General features: G+C 50.2%; 6 protein-coding genes across 6 annotated transcripts; 2 read left to right on the top strand and 4 right to left on the bottom strand.

Moving 5' to 3' along the window:
• Positions 1-130: 130 nt before the first annotated feature.
• Positions 131-1,750, top strand: PGRI_036880 (Major facilitator superfamily domain, general substrate transporter; the record flags this gene model as incomplete). The annotated part of the gene is made up of 3 exons (XM_040791401.1): positions 131-329; positions 383-1,093; positions 1,146-1,750. The coding sequence occupies 3 exons, from the start codon at positions 131-133 to the stop codon at positions 1,748-1,750; spliced, it is 1,515 nt and encodes a 504-aa protein (XP_040645478.1).
• A 269-nt stretch (positions 1,751-2,019) lies between these two features.
• PGRI_036870 (Gfo/Idh/MocA family protein) lies at positions 2,020-3,666 on the top strand (the record flags this gene model as incomplete). Its single annotated transcript, XM_040791400.1, has 1 exon — positions 2,020-3,666. The coding sequence occupies one exon, from the start codon at positions 2,020-2,022 to the stop codon at positions 3,664-3,666; it is 1,647 nt and encodes a 548-aa protein (XP_040645477.1).
• Positions 3,667-3,990: 324 nt separating this feature from the next.
• On the bottom strand, positions 3,991-5,765 carry pgmA (phosphoglucomutase PGM2; the record flags this gene model as incomplete). The annotated part of the gene is made up of 3 exons (XM_040791399.1): positions 3,991-5,303; positions 5,361-5,662; positions 5,713-5,765. The coding sequence occupies 3 exons, from the start codon at positions 5,763-5,765 to the stop codon at positions 3,991-3,993; spliced, it is 1,668 nt and encodes a 555-aa protein (XP_040645476.1).
• Positions 5,766-6,240: 475 nt separating this feature from the next.
• Positions 6,241-6,756, bottom strand: PGRI_036850 (oligoribonuclease; the record flags this gene model as incomplete). Its single annotated transcript, XM_040791398.1, has 1 exon — positions 6,241-6,756. One exon carries the CDS (start codon positions 6,754-6,756, stop codon positions 6,241-6,243), a length of 516 nt encoding a protein of 171 aa, XP_040645475.1.
• Positions 6,757-7,517: 761 nt separating this feature from the next.
• Positions 7,518-9,394, bottom strand: PGRI_036840 (uncharacterized protein; the record flags this gene model as incomplete). Its single annotated transcript, XM_040791397.1, has 3 exons — positions 7,518-7,925; positions 7,975-8,303; positions 8,365-9,394. The coding sequence occupies 3 exons, from the start codon at positions 9,392-9,394 to the stop codon at positions 7,518-7,520; spliced, it is 1,767 nt and encodes a 588-aa protein (XP_040645474.1).
• Positions 9,395-10,265: 871 nt separating this feature from the next.
• Positions 10,266-12,465, bottom strand: PGRI_036830 (Major facilitator superfamily domain, general substrate transporter; the record flags this gene model as incomplete). The annotated part of the gene is made up of 6 exons (XM_040791396.1): positions 10,266-10,536; positions 10,596-10,710; positions 10,777-11,906; positions 11,957-12,220; positions 12,295-12,369; positions 12,425-12,465. The coding sequence occupies 6 exons, from the start codon at positions 12,463-12,465 to the stop codon at positions 10,266-10,268; spliced, it is 1,896 nt and encodes a 631-aa protein (XP_040645473.1).
• Positions 12,466-13,221: the final 756 nt, after the last annotated feature.

Below are 13,221 nucleotides of genomic sequence, written 5' to 3'. Positions count from 1 at the left end.
AAGAATGTGGATGATCCCTTGTTCTGTATAATTTTGCGATATAAGCAGCTGGTGTAGCATGACGAGGTTGAATACTTGACTCTATACAATCACTTTTTCCACCAAGCCCAGATTTGAGAGAGTGCACAATATGGCGACGAAGACCGATGCAATGGTGAAGGAGCCCCCGATGGAGGCATTCAAGCTCCTACAGAACAACACGAATTCAAATTGGATCAAAGACAGGGGACTCCGTAAATTGAATCTGGCTATTATGTTCATGTTCTCCACTTCTTCTTCGGCCGGGTATATTGGAAATCTTGTGAATAGCTTGCTTGTGCTGCCTGCGTGTAATGTCTCCATCTTGATATCGTGATATTTATGCATACTAATCATGATATAGTTGGTGAAATAATTGGCGGGCTGAATCCCAATATAGTTGGTGTGATAATTGCTGCCACTTCAGTGGGAGCGTTGGTATCCTTCGCGCCAGCCTCTTATATCGCCGATAAGTTCGGACGCAAGACATGTGTTTGCATTGGCTCCAGCATTGTCATCGTGGGGGCGATTATCTCAACCTTAATAAAAAGCCACTGGGCCTTTTTTGGCACGAGAGTCTTGTCGGGTATAGGGATGGGAATGACCCAGACTGCAGCTCCTCTCCTGGCAACTGAGATCGCACACCCTCGACAGCGACAGACGGCCACGGCCCTCTATAATGGGTGTTGGAGTCTGGGCGCTATTGGCTCGGCAGCGGTTACGTATGCAACTATAGGCATAGCCAACACTTGGTCGTGGAAACTTCCTTGTCTGCTACAGATATCATATCCGTTGCTCCAGATCCTGGGGCTGGTCATGTTTGTGCCCGAAAGCCCCAGATGGCTTGTATCCCAAGGAAGGAAAGATGAAGCCTTGGCTATGCTAGGGAAGTACCACGCAAATGGAGATACAGAGGACGAGCTGGTCCAGTATGAGTACCATTTGATATGCAGCACGATCACAGCCGAGATTACCGACACAAGGAACTGGAGCTCCTTCTTCTCATCTAGAGGCGATATGCACCGATTGACCATCTGTGTATTAGTTGGGTTCATGCAAGAATGGGCTGGAAATGGTAAACTCTTCTCACCCCCTTAAAGAAAACACTGTCACTAACAGCATCATAGGGCTCCTCTCCTACTACCTTGCGCCGATTCTCAGATCAGTGGGCATCACCAAGGCATCTGATCAAGCAGCCGTGAATATCAGCCTCAATGCCTGGAATTTCCTTCTTACGGGGGCTGGTGCCCTTGCGTCGGAGCGATACGGCCGCCGCATTCTGTGGCTTATTTCCACAGTGGCCATGATCGTCTTCCTGTCCATGTCCACGCTGGCCGCTGGTCTTTTTGCTGAGAGACATCTTTCTGCTGCTGCGCTAGCTGTGGTTCCACTTCTATTTCTCTTTTTTGGTGCATATGACATCGGTTATGCGCCTTTGTTCATGTCGTATCCAGCTGAGATCCTACCCTTCCAGCTGCGTGCCAAGGGCATTGCTGTCACCCTTTCGGCGGACGCTGTGGCGTGTTTTTTCAACCAATATGTCAACCCAGTGGCGTTCACAGCGATTGCATGGAAGTATTACTGTGTCTTTCTTGGGTGTCTGGTAATGTTCTTGGTTCTTATATACTTCCTCTTCCCAGAGACGAAGGGGCGGTCTTTGGAAGAAGTTGCTATGATTTTCGACAAGGAAAAGTCGGATAATGACAGTCAAAAGAAGAAAGAGACAAGATGAATTAAAATTGAATCGAATATACTTGCCATATTGGCCAATCAGAGCAGTGCTGATCTTGCTGATGTTGCGTTCCCCCGCAGTTACAACGCGTTGCAACTTCAAACGTTGCAACCTCTCGTATCTTCTCTTGACTATATATATCGCTGTTCTTTCTTGGATTCTGAGATCATTAGCATTGTCAGAGTCAACCAAGACCAGCAATTATTTAGTATTACTAGATTCAACGCGACAAAACTCCACTTATCCCCCGCATCCCCATATTTCAAAACATGAAAGAACCAATTCCACCTCCGAATCTTCCTCCCAGCCCATTGTCCCCATCGAAGCAACTACGTTTCTTCGTCATCGGTGGCGGCTCTCGCGGAAACGCCTACGCTTGCGCCGTCACAACCGTAACACCGGGTGTAATCCACGCAATCGCCGAACCCCACGCCTTCAAACGTCGCGAGTTCGGTCGAAAATATATATGGGGCATACACGATTCTCCCCAAGAAGGCCAGGAGTTCACTGATTGGCGCGAATGGGTACAATGGGAACTCGAACGGCGGAAGCAGGCGACTCAAAACAACGATAACGCAGCAGACACAACCCCAACACCCGTGGGCGTAGACGGAGTCTTCATCTGCACACTAGACGAAACACACGTCGAGATCCTACAAGCCCTCGCCCCACTCCAGCTACACATCCTCTGCGAGAAGCCATTAGCCCTCTCACTAGACGACTGTCTAACAGTATACCGAGCTCTCCAACCACCAGAAGGCCCAAATAACACCCCCCAAGCCCCGAAGAATATATTCTCAATCGGCCACGTCCTCCGCTATAGCCCGCATAATATCCTCCTCCGCAAACTCCTCCTCACAGACCGCGTGATTGGCGATATAGTCTCCCTAGAACACTGCGAGCCGGTAGGCTGGTGGCATTTCTCGCACAGCTATGTCCGAGGCAACTGGCGACGCGCAACACCAGCAGGCGACGGCTCCCTCCTCACAAAATCATGCCATGACATCGACTTCATCCTCTGGCTCCTCTGCTCCCCACCCTCTCCCGAAACAGCCCCCAACCAAGCCCATAAGCCGCACTTCCCGCGCTCGATCTCCTCCGCCGGAATGATGACACAGTTCCGCCAAAAGCGCAAGCCCGTCTCCGCAGGAAATGCTACAAACTGTCTCTCTTGTCCAGCTGAACGAGACTGTAATTATAGCGCCGTTAAGATCTACAACAACCGCCACCTCGCGACAGGTCACACAGCTTGGCCAGTTGACATCGTCTGCCCGGATATCGAAGATGTATTCCGTGCCCAAGGCGACAAGGCAGCCGAGTCATTGCTCCTCTCCCGTCTTGCCGAGGACTATGACCGGAATACGATGTCAGACTCGGATATCGCCGCGCGACCTTGGTACGGACGGTGCGTCTACGAAGCCGACAATGATGTCTGTGACGATCAGACTGTGACGGTTGTTTGGGATGATGAGGAGAGGGCGCCGCATCGACTTGCTAAAACGGCGAGTTTCCACATGATTGCGCCTACAGAGAAACAATGTGAGCGTCGGGGCCGGGTGTATGGTACTACTGGTGAGGTTTCGTATGATAGTAGCACGATTTCAGTTTATGATTTTGCTACGGCGAAGACTACTGTTTTTAATGTACCGAAGCCGCCGCCGGGGCAGAATGAGTCGCATGGCGGTGGGGATTTTGGACTTGCGAAGCAGTTTGTTAGTGCTGTTGAGGCTGTTGAGGGGGGATTGGATGTTGAGACGGCGCAATCGAGGTTTGTTGGGTGTTCGCTTGAGGAGGCGGTACGGAGTCATGCTGTTGTTTTTGCGGCGGAGGAGGCGAGGAGGGAGGAGAAGGTTGTTAAGTGGGAGAGTTGGTGGGGGGAGAAGTTGAGGGTTTCTGCTGCTGCGTGGAAGGCATAATTAGATGGAAGGGGTTGATGATTTACGAATTCTATGATGCTATGATTCTATAATATTTCATGTTTAATAGCCCGCAGTTTGAGACTTGGCACAAGGCACAATAATTGCATATCATCTTCACAGATCTGGAGATATGAATTTAAGACAAGACAGGCTTGGATTATGCTAAAGACGCAGTTTCTATCTCATGCCAACGTATAATCTTTTGATATTGATCCTGCTTTTCGATCATCGTTCTTCTCGCGTTCAGATATAACTGCAAGACAATTAAAAGGTGATCCCCATCCAGCAGGTTCCACATTAACCCTAACAACCTAACCAAATTTAGGTCTTAACATCAGGCTCCTCGCGGCCAACATACTCCTTGAACTTGAGTAGATTAAGGGCCAGCGAGATGTTATCAGCCAAGTACTCCTGAGCAGTGAGACCGAACTTAGACTTGTCAGCCTCGTAGCGCTCAACGTACAGACGGATAGTAGCACCGCTGCTGCCGGTACCGGACAGACGAACGACAATGCGGCTACCGTCATCGAACTTGGCGTACAGGCCCTGGTTCTTGGAGACGCTGCCGTCGAGGTCGGTGTAGGAGAAGTTACCAGCGTCAAGGACCTTGCGGCCGGCGATTTCGGAGCCAACGAAGGTGTCGCGGTTGGCGACCAGGTCGGACAGAGTGGCAACGACCTTGTTTGCGCCCTCGCTGTCGACGTTCTCGAAGTCGTAGCGAGTGAAGAAGGTGCGACCGTAGGTCTGCCAGAACTCATTCTGGATGGAGCCGATGCTGGGGGTCTCGTTGGGCTTTTGCTTGGCGACACCAGCAATGATGTTCAACCAGGCAACGACGGCCCACAGGCCGTCCTTCTCACGGATGTGGTTGCTGCCGGTGCCGAAGCTCTCCTCACCACAGATAGACATCTTCTTCTCATCGAAGAGGTTGCAGAAGAACTTCCAGCCGGTGGGCACCTCGTAGCTCTGCAGACCTTGGGCTTTAGCCACGCGGTCGACGGCTCCGGAGGTGGGCATTGAGCGGGCCAGGCCGTACACACCCTGCTTCTGGAAGTAGGGGATGAGCTTGGCGTGGTGGGCAATAATGGCCAAGCTGTCACCGGGGGAGACGAAGCTGTTGGCACCGTAGATCATGTTACGGTCACCGTCACCATCACTGGCGGCACCGAAGTGCACGCCGTTGGCGTCAACAGCCTCGACGAGCTCGTGGGCGTACACGAGGTTGGGGTCGGGGTGACCGCCGCCAAAGTCCGGCTTGGGCTGGCAGTTCATTGTGCTGCTGGCGGGCAGACCGAGCTCCTTGACGAAGATATCCACACCGTAGGGTCCAGTCACACCGTGCATACCGTCGAACAGAACCTTGAAGTCCTTGTGGGAGCTAAGGAACTCCTTGATCAAGTTGAAATCGAAGATCTCCTTCATCATGGTCACGTAGTCGGCAGTAGAGTGAACGATCTCAACCTCGAGGGGGCCGTAGTTCTTGGTGCCAATGGTGGAGGTATCGACATCGGGCACATCGAGGTATTTGTAGGAGGTGAGGGTCTTTGCGGTCTCGAAGATCTTGTTCGTAACACCCTCGGGGGCGGGGGCACCGTTGGCCAAGTTGTACTTGATACCAAAGTCATTCTCGGGGCCTGTGGGCATTTGGTCAGTCTCCAACAGATATTGTTATACCGCCGATCATCACTTACCACCGGGGTTGTGACTGGCAGTCAAGAGGATACCACCAGTTGCCTTCCTCACGCGAATGAGGTTGCTAGCAGCAGGGGTACTCATAATGCCATGCTGTCCAACCAAGAGCTTCTTCACGCCATAAGCGGCACTGATCTTTGCGATCTTGGAGATAACCTCAGGGTTGTAGTAACGGCCATCGCCACCAATGACGAGGAAGGAGCCCTCAACACCTTCGGGGATTGACAGAAGGATGCTGGTAATAAAGGATTCGGAGTAGTTGTCCTGCTGGAAGACCTTGACCTTCTTGCGGAGGCCGGAGCTGGGAGCAAGTTAGCTAGCAGTTCAATTGCGGGGCAACGAGCAACGTACGTTCCAGGCTTCTGGTCAGTGAAGGGCTTAATGGAGACCGTCTGGACGGACATGATGCAATAAAATTAGAGGAAAAGAGGGTATAGTAAAGAGTAGAGAAGAAGAGGAAGGGGGAGGGGGGAAAGAAGTTCACCGACTTGTTGAGCTCCACGGGGAGGGGCCAATATTTGGCGTCATGTGTTTATCATCCCACTAGTACTGGACTATTTGCCACTATACTATATTTAAATATCTCTGTACTCTGTACTCCATACAGCTAAAAGGCTCTATGATTTGTTCTAGTCCAATCTACAAGTTACCTGCCAACTCTTTCCAATTTGCCCCGCGCAGATCATTCCAGTTGAATCAAAATACTACAATTAGTACAACATTCTTCCGTATACTGTACATGTACAGAGTGTATGGAGCACATTGAATGATAACTTCTTGGGGAAAATATACCAATTTCAACAAGCAGAGTTTTAAATAGTACCTCACAGACCCATGTCTCAGAGTACCAGAGACAAGCAAGCCACCATATCAGCCACATCACCCAAACAGCTTCTCCTTATAAAACCGGATTTCTTCAATACTTTCAAGAATATCATCCCTAGCAAGATGAACCTCCCGTTTAGCCGGGACCTGTTCAAGCATCTTATCACTACCCCACCTCCGCGTCGCCTCCTTCAAGGAACTAACATCTAGAATGCGATAATGCAGATGATCTAGCACCTTCGAGTACGGCGCACAAGCCAGGAAAGCCTTATCTGCGTGGACACTATTTCCCGCGAGCAGCGCAGTGCGCGGGGTCGGGACGTGCTGGCGGATGTAGGCGAGAAGAGAGTCTGCGGCGGTGGAGGGGGAGGTGGTCGAGGCGCGTACGGCGGCGGTGAGGCCCGTGCGTCCGTGTGTGTCGATGCACCACTGCGACATCGCGTCAAGGGTGGAGTCTGGGACGTTGATGACGGTTTCAAAACCGGTCGGTTCGAGTAGGTTTAATTGGGCGTCTGTGATGAAACAGCAGATCTGGATGATTTTGTCGGTTTCCGGGTTCAGGCCTGTCATCTTATGAATGAGGTTAGTGGTTGGATTGCGAAACGCGAGGACCTAGAATTGGAGATGGGGGACACACCTCGCAGTCGATCCAGACCAAAGGGTCTGTTGAGCGTTCGAGGGGCATCGTGGATTTGTGACGGATGGGGCCTATTCTGGGCTGTTGAAGCTGTTAATGATTTTAAGAGGATCAATTGGGGTCTGGCAGAATCTCACTTGGTGGAGAAAGCCGGGCTGGGTCAAAACACTGCGTAATGCAGGAAAAATACTTCTCAGCATGGATTTGTAGTTGATGAGTTTCAAATAGAGATGTGTATATTTTTTAGCCTATATCTAGGGAGATTTTTAGAGGCTTAGAAGCTTATCGAATTTTAAGCCGCTTGGGCCAATGCTTGACAAACGCAGCCAGACGGAACCTTTGGAATGTATAGTCTACGATGTCTTCACTCTCATTCCATCTACAATGCCTGAATGTAAATTTATTATCAGGCTGCCCTAGTGGGTACAGAAAATGTATTTCTCCTTCAACATGTTCTTTGTATTGTTGGTAGTGGACATAACGGCGTAATTGTAGGAAAGCAATATGGCCATGCAGATGACCCGGAAAATGACAAAGAGGATCCTGCCAACTCGCAAGATCCTCATACATAGGATCACAGCAAAAATGACTCATGCTTTCCGAAGCGAAGGGTAGTGGCCGACCAGGCCCAATAGCTCAAATGAGATATTGAGATCGGACCACCCAGAAGCAACTCATTTCAACCACGACAGGCTTACAACTCCTCATCGGTGGCTGGTGGTCCAGCAGAAAGGTCAGGTGTAAGACTGAATCCATCTCCGAAGGACTTTGGGCTTGTGAATGTAGATTCCGCTGGAACGGAAGAGCCCAGAACTTCAGTGATCCTACCGGACTCCGCGATCCGGCGTCTAAGGGCATTCTCGTCTGCAGCCGAGACACTCGCCCGCTGTTTCTTCAGTGGGCTACCGAAAAGGCCATCTTCTGGTTCGGCAGCTGGCTGAGACGGCTCGGAGAGCCCACCTGCAGATCCAGGTACAGTAGCCTTTGGCGGGGTTATTGAGCGCTCGTTTGCAGGAGGCGTGGATCCAGATCCAGAAGCAGGGGTATCGGCAGAGTCACCGACACTGCCTCCAGGTGGTTCCGCGGAGTGTTGACGCTTGAGCTGCAAATTTGTTAGCAAAGAATTGATAGAACGTTGAAAGTGTATGTACTCGAATCTTCCGCAGGCTCTCCGCTAGCTCTCCTTGGCGTTGAATGTCATCTGGAGACAAGAACCGATCGTCGTCTTTGGCTTCTTCGTCGTCTGCCTTGCCAAGTATGGGGTTATCGGTGTCGTCGTCATCACTGTCCATGTCATCAACGCTCTTCTTGCCCTTTCGCGGTTTGGCTTCAGTGTCCCGGAAATTAAGGAATCCAACAGAGCCCCCGGGTTTGATAGGGCCGAGGTTTGCGAAATCGGCTTGTAAGGACTTGCGCTTGGTAGCAGCAGGCGTCTCTTGCACTTTGGGATCTTTCAAAATACCCATCTTCTGCAATTGGCCTGTATTCGTTTAGAATTAGAAACCATTCTCATCAAGCGGGATCCAAAGACAAATACTAACGTTCACCACGGTACATAAAAGTGAAGACAGCGTATGGTTTATCACTCGGGTCAATACCAGTAACAGTCTGCGTACTGATAGTCTTCGGGTCGAGTGACTTGGGCTTTGCGAAACTTGTGGTATGGTCAACATCGGCGTCTCCTCCACCGCTATTATCCTGACCACCCTCTTCATCGTCGTGAGCATCAAATTGCGGGGAGTACTCTCCCCGTTTGATTTCTCCCGATGCCAAAACTCGGAACAAAGCAACCTTAATTTGGCCCGCTGTCTCGGGAATTGGATCATCGTCGTCAGAGTCGGAAGAGAGATCGTCGTCTGAAACATCCTCGAGAGGGGACTTCTCATCATTTCCGTATCGCATAATAGTCTTGGACCTAGCAGGATGACTGTCCTCCATTTCCATGGCGGTCGGATCCTCCTCGGCGGCGCGCTTTGCACGTCGCTTCTCTAACTTCTGCCGTCTGCGTTCAATTTTAGCCGCCGCATCCTTGCCTTCCAGGTCCAATCCGTTGAGCCAGCGCTCCAAGCCGACCTCGCGGAACAAAAATTCACGTTCGGCGATTCCCCCGCCTTCGCTATCCGGAACGCTGACCCAGCGGGAGTTCACCCAGGTCTCTTCTCCTCGTCGCAATAATGTAGCCACCTCCTCCTTCTGTCTTCCGTCAAAGTAGATGTATGCGGCCACGGTCTCGTTTGCCGAGTTTGTCAAGCCCTGGTATGGTGCGACCGCCCCGGGGATTTGACCTGGCTCACCGGACAATTTGCCCACCACTTTTGGTTTCGGCGAGGGACATTCCGGTGTCGGCTTTGGGGTCGAGTACGGAACATCTTGCTCGGGGTTCAGGAGAGTGACGGAAATCGCAAAGGTTGATTGTTCTGCTTTACCGGTCCCAGATTCGGGGATTTTGGGGGGCGGGACAGGAATAAAGCAACCTATGCGCGAGGCTCGTGAATGGCGTTGAATGGAATATTCGGGGATCGGACCATCGGGCGTGTGGATGCTCACGGCAAGCCCTTTGAAGCAGGGCATGGTGGGAAAGGGTTAGGTGGGATATGGAGGTTGCACTGTGGGGAGAAAGAGTCCAACGAAGGCGCAGGGTCAGATCTGCCCCGCAACTAAGAAATACTTCGGTCAAAAACACAAGAAAAGTGACAGCAAATTGAGGATAGGCGAACTTCTTTCTTATTTTTTTCCCCCTGCCTGGGTGTTGAGAGAATAAGCTACAGGTGGGAGGCGGTCAAGGTAGTGGGTTTCGATTCACCCAGCAGCCCACAGCAGTTCCTTGAGCTCCACTGCAGCTGCTGGTGTGTTTGTTTCTGGGGTTCAAAAAGAAGGGTCACGATGACGGAGGGGGGTTCATAGATTTCCGTGGGATTGGGCCGAAACAGACAACAATGAGGTTCCCGGGCTCAAAGGCACAAAAAACCTCAAAATTCGAAGTGAAGTGAAGTAAGAGAAGTAGACCTGAGCTCTCAAAGGAAAAGGTGAGGGGCGGGAGTGGACCAAAACATAAGGGTTGCCCTCCCCCCCGAACTCCCACGTGATACACTTTTTCAATCCCTATGGCCTAACTAAGGACATCATGCCTACTTTATAGTCATTCATAGTCGTGATTTACCCCCATGACAATATCATTTGTTTAATGAAAAATGCCAATCCCATCGAACTTATCCCCACATCAGCTGATCATCCAACCATGGATTCTATCCCTTGTGGAGCCCTCAGATGTTCTATAGTGATGAGTATGACTCTACATAATAAATTTTCCTTCTAACACCTAAAAAGGAAATTTTTGTGGGGAGAAACTTCATTTGATTCAATAGGTGTTACTTATGAGAAAATTCAAAAAGCTTTAAAACGGCAAGAAAAACCGCACTTGGATCCAGGAACCAGTTGGCACCTACAACTTCACATCATCGGCACTTTGTTTCTGCGACACGGTGACAACCTCGTTACCATTTGCAATATGGTCAAAATGGTAGAGAGGTTCCAGCTCAACCTTCTGGCGGAAAATGTACCGCTTGAACCAATATGGCAGTGCTTTGGTGACTTGATACTTCATGTGGACCCGGGTAGGAACTGCGAAGATATAATCCAGCTCTTCAAGGGTGCGCTGCTTGGTTTCGGGGACCCAAAGGAAGATCATGACCATTGCAGTCACATTGAGGCCACTATATTCCTTTGTTAGAGATTTCGATGAGAAACTTGAAATGTTGGACGAAATACTTACGCGTAAAAGCCAAATGCTCCTGTGGCGGTCATGGCACTCAGCATCTTGGGGAACGTGATTGAAAGCACAGCAGCCCATCCGAGGCAGGTTGCTACAGCCCAGGACATGCCAACCTCTGATATCAATGTTAGCCCTAGAAACCTTGTCAAGCATAAAAGAGAAACTGAAAGTGAAATCATACCTCGGTGAGAAAGAGGGAATACCTCAGCCGAATATGTGAATGGTACGGGTCCTTCACCAGGCGAGTAAAATGCAGCGAATAGGAAGACGAAGAAAGCGATCGAAGCAAGGTGACCTGTACCCTCGGGGGTCCAGAAGCAGAAAGCAGCTCCAAGCAAAGTCCATGCCATCTGCGGGAAGGTGAACAACAATAGAGTGCGACGACCATATGTATCGATGGTCCAGATAGCAGGGAAGGCGAACACGAAGTTAACCAAGCCAAAGCCCCAAGAAGCGAACAAAGCCTGTGTATCGTTTGCGCCGGCGTTCTTGAAGACAGTTGACGAGTAAAAGGCAACGATGTTGATACCGCACATCTGCTGGGCAATCATGACAACGAATGAGGCAAGAGTCGCACGGCGGACTCGAGGGATAGTGAAGAGCTCAATGAACCGGGTGACATAGTTACTCTTGCCGATTAGGTCCATCTCAATCTTGATCTGAGCATGGATATAGTAAAGATCGCGAGCAGCCTGCAAAGGGGTGTTCCGGAGACGGCACAGAGACCGATATGCCTTGCCCATCTCACCTCGTCGAATGTACCAGCGAGGTGACTCTGGGCAGAAGTAAACGCCGAATAGAAGAGGAATAGCCGGGATAAAGGCGGATCCCAGCTGTAGACGCCAGGATAGTTTACCAGTATCTTTGACAGCAAGGTTGGCACTAAATCCAAGGAAAATACCAAAAGCGGTCCAGAGCTGCCAGGACATGACCAGACCACCACGGATAACAGCAGGAGTATTCTCAGCACAAAAGATTGGAATTGTCGACGCCTTGAGACCCATTCCAATTCCCAGGAGAAGACGGACCACAAACAACTGTTCCCAGTTCTGGGCCACTGCGGAACCAATGGGAGTAAGGACACAGAAGATAGATGAGATAAAAATTGTTCCGCGCCGGCCAAGAATCCGGTTGCATGGATCGGAGAGCCAACATCCAAGGCATGCACTGGCAATGTAGGGAGCAGCATTGACGATTCCAACGAGCCACAGGTTTCGATCAGCGTGAGGGCTCTTCTTGGGATCATCGGAAATACCAAAAGCATCAGGGAACGACAGGTTAGCGCCATTGGATCCAGTCTGATCCCATCCTCTGTATTGATGTTAGGAGTGTTCCCAAGGCGTTGTGGGGGTATGGCATACTGCACGGCTGCACCAATAGAGCATAGGATGATGGTGAAATAAAGTGCCTTAGGCTGGCGCCACTTGTGAAGCGTCTCGTTACGCAGGGCAGTGAGCTCCGGCTCGGTCAAGTCTGGCACTGTTTCAAACTCGGTAGGGTTACGCGCAACAAGTGCTCCTTTCTTCAACTGGGGTAGGATGTCTGCCACGTTGTATTCCTCGGCAAACTCTTCCACGTTGCGGAGCACCTGGTTCTTGGTCAAGTCGGCCAAAGGATTCTTGATCCTGGTCTGTGTCAGTCCCTTGAAAGGAAATGGAGATATATGACCTGAGAAATAAATTTCCTAAGTGAAGCTTACTTGGCAGACAAATTGTTGTTCAGGTTAACTTGCTCAAAGTATCCCTTCTCAGCGCTGTTTTGATCGTCGCTGGAACTATATGAAATCGAGATGAGCATGATGAAGCTGACCAGAAGGATAAAAGGCTTACCGTTGGCCAGGGTCCATCTGAGTGATGTCCTCCTTATCCATTTTGAAGAGTGCCTGGTCAAGCTGTTAATGAGAGACCAAGGAAGAAAAGCAGAGTTGTGGGTGTAGCTGACTCCTATGGTGGGAATGAATAGACAAAGGTTGATGAAGAGAAAAAGTTGGAGAACCAGCTGACAGTGTTGGTCACCACAGTGCGCTCGTTTGAGTATGAGACTGCGGAGACAAACAGAGTTGGTGAATGGTAACTATCTAACATCGGGGGCGTGAGCACCCTTTTATGTTCTTCTTTTTCCCAAGTCGTTACGTTTGACAAGAAATGCACATTTCATTGGCTAAAATAAATGTTAAAGTCTCACTAAATGCAAAAAGCCACGTTATTGCCATGACTTCTAGGGTTCCCTCTGATCTACTTCCCAAAACGGATCTAATCCGGGGATCCCGCGTTGAATTGCCCGTGGGGAAATTCTGCTCCACTCTTACAATAAGACTTGGACTTGGAAATGCTACAGAGATCTACTACATTCCCACTAGAAACAAGTATAACACTCTTGGCTGTAGGCCAAGACTCGGCCTAAGCACAGCTGCATCTGGACAAGGATGTTTCACCGGGATCCCGGTAGATCCCAGGTTCGATCTGGAACCCTTTCTTTAAACCCCAGATTTATCAATCATGCCGGTCTTTGTTTCCATCTGTAATAAAATCTTACCGCGATTCCGTTGCGATTTACATATGGAAAGTTATAATCACAAAATATCAGGATCGCGATACTGATATCTGGCTAGCGCCACATTCAACAA

The sequence above is a fragment of the Penicillium griseofulvum genome (genome assembly GCF_001561935.1).
Source record: "Penicillium griseofulvum strain PG3 chromosome Unknown contig_86, whole genome shotgun sequence".
NCBI classification, from domain to species: Eukaryota; Fungi; Ascomycota; class Eurotiomycetes; order Eurotiales; family Aspergillaceae; genus Penicillium; species Penicillium griseofulvum.
Note: the sequence above shows the minus strand (reverse complement) of the source record. Positions and strands in the feature narration are given on the sequence as shown.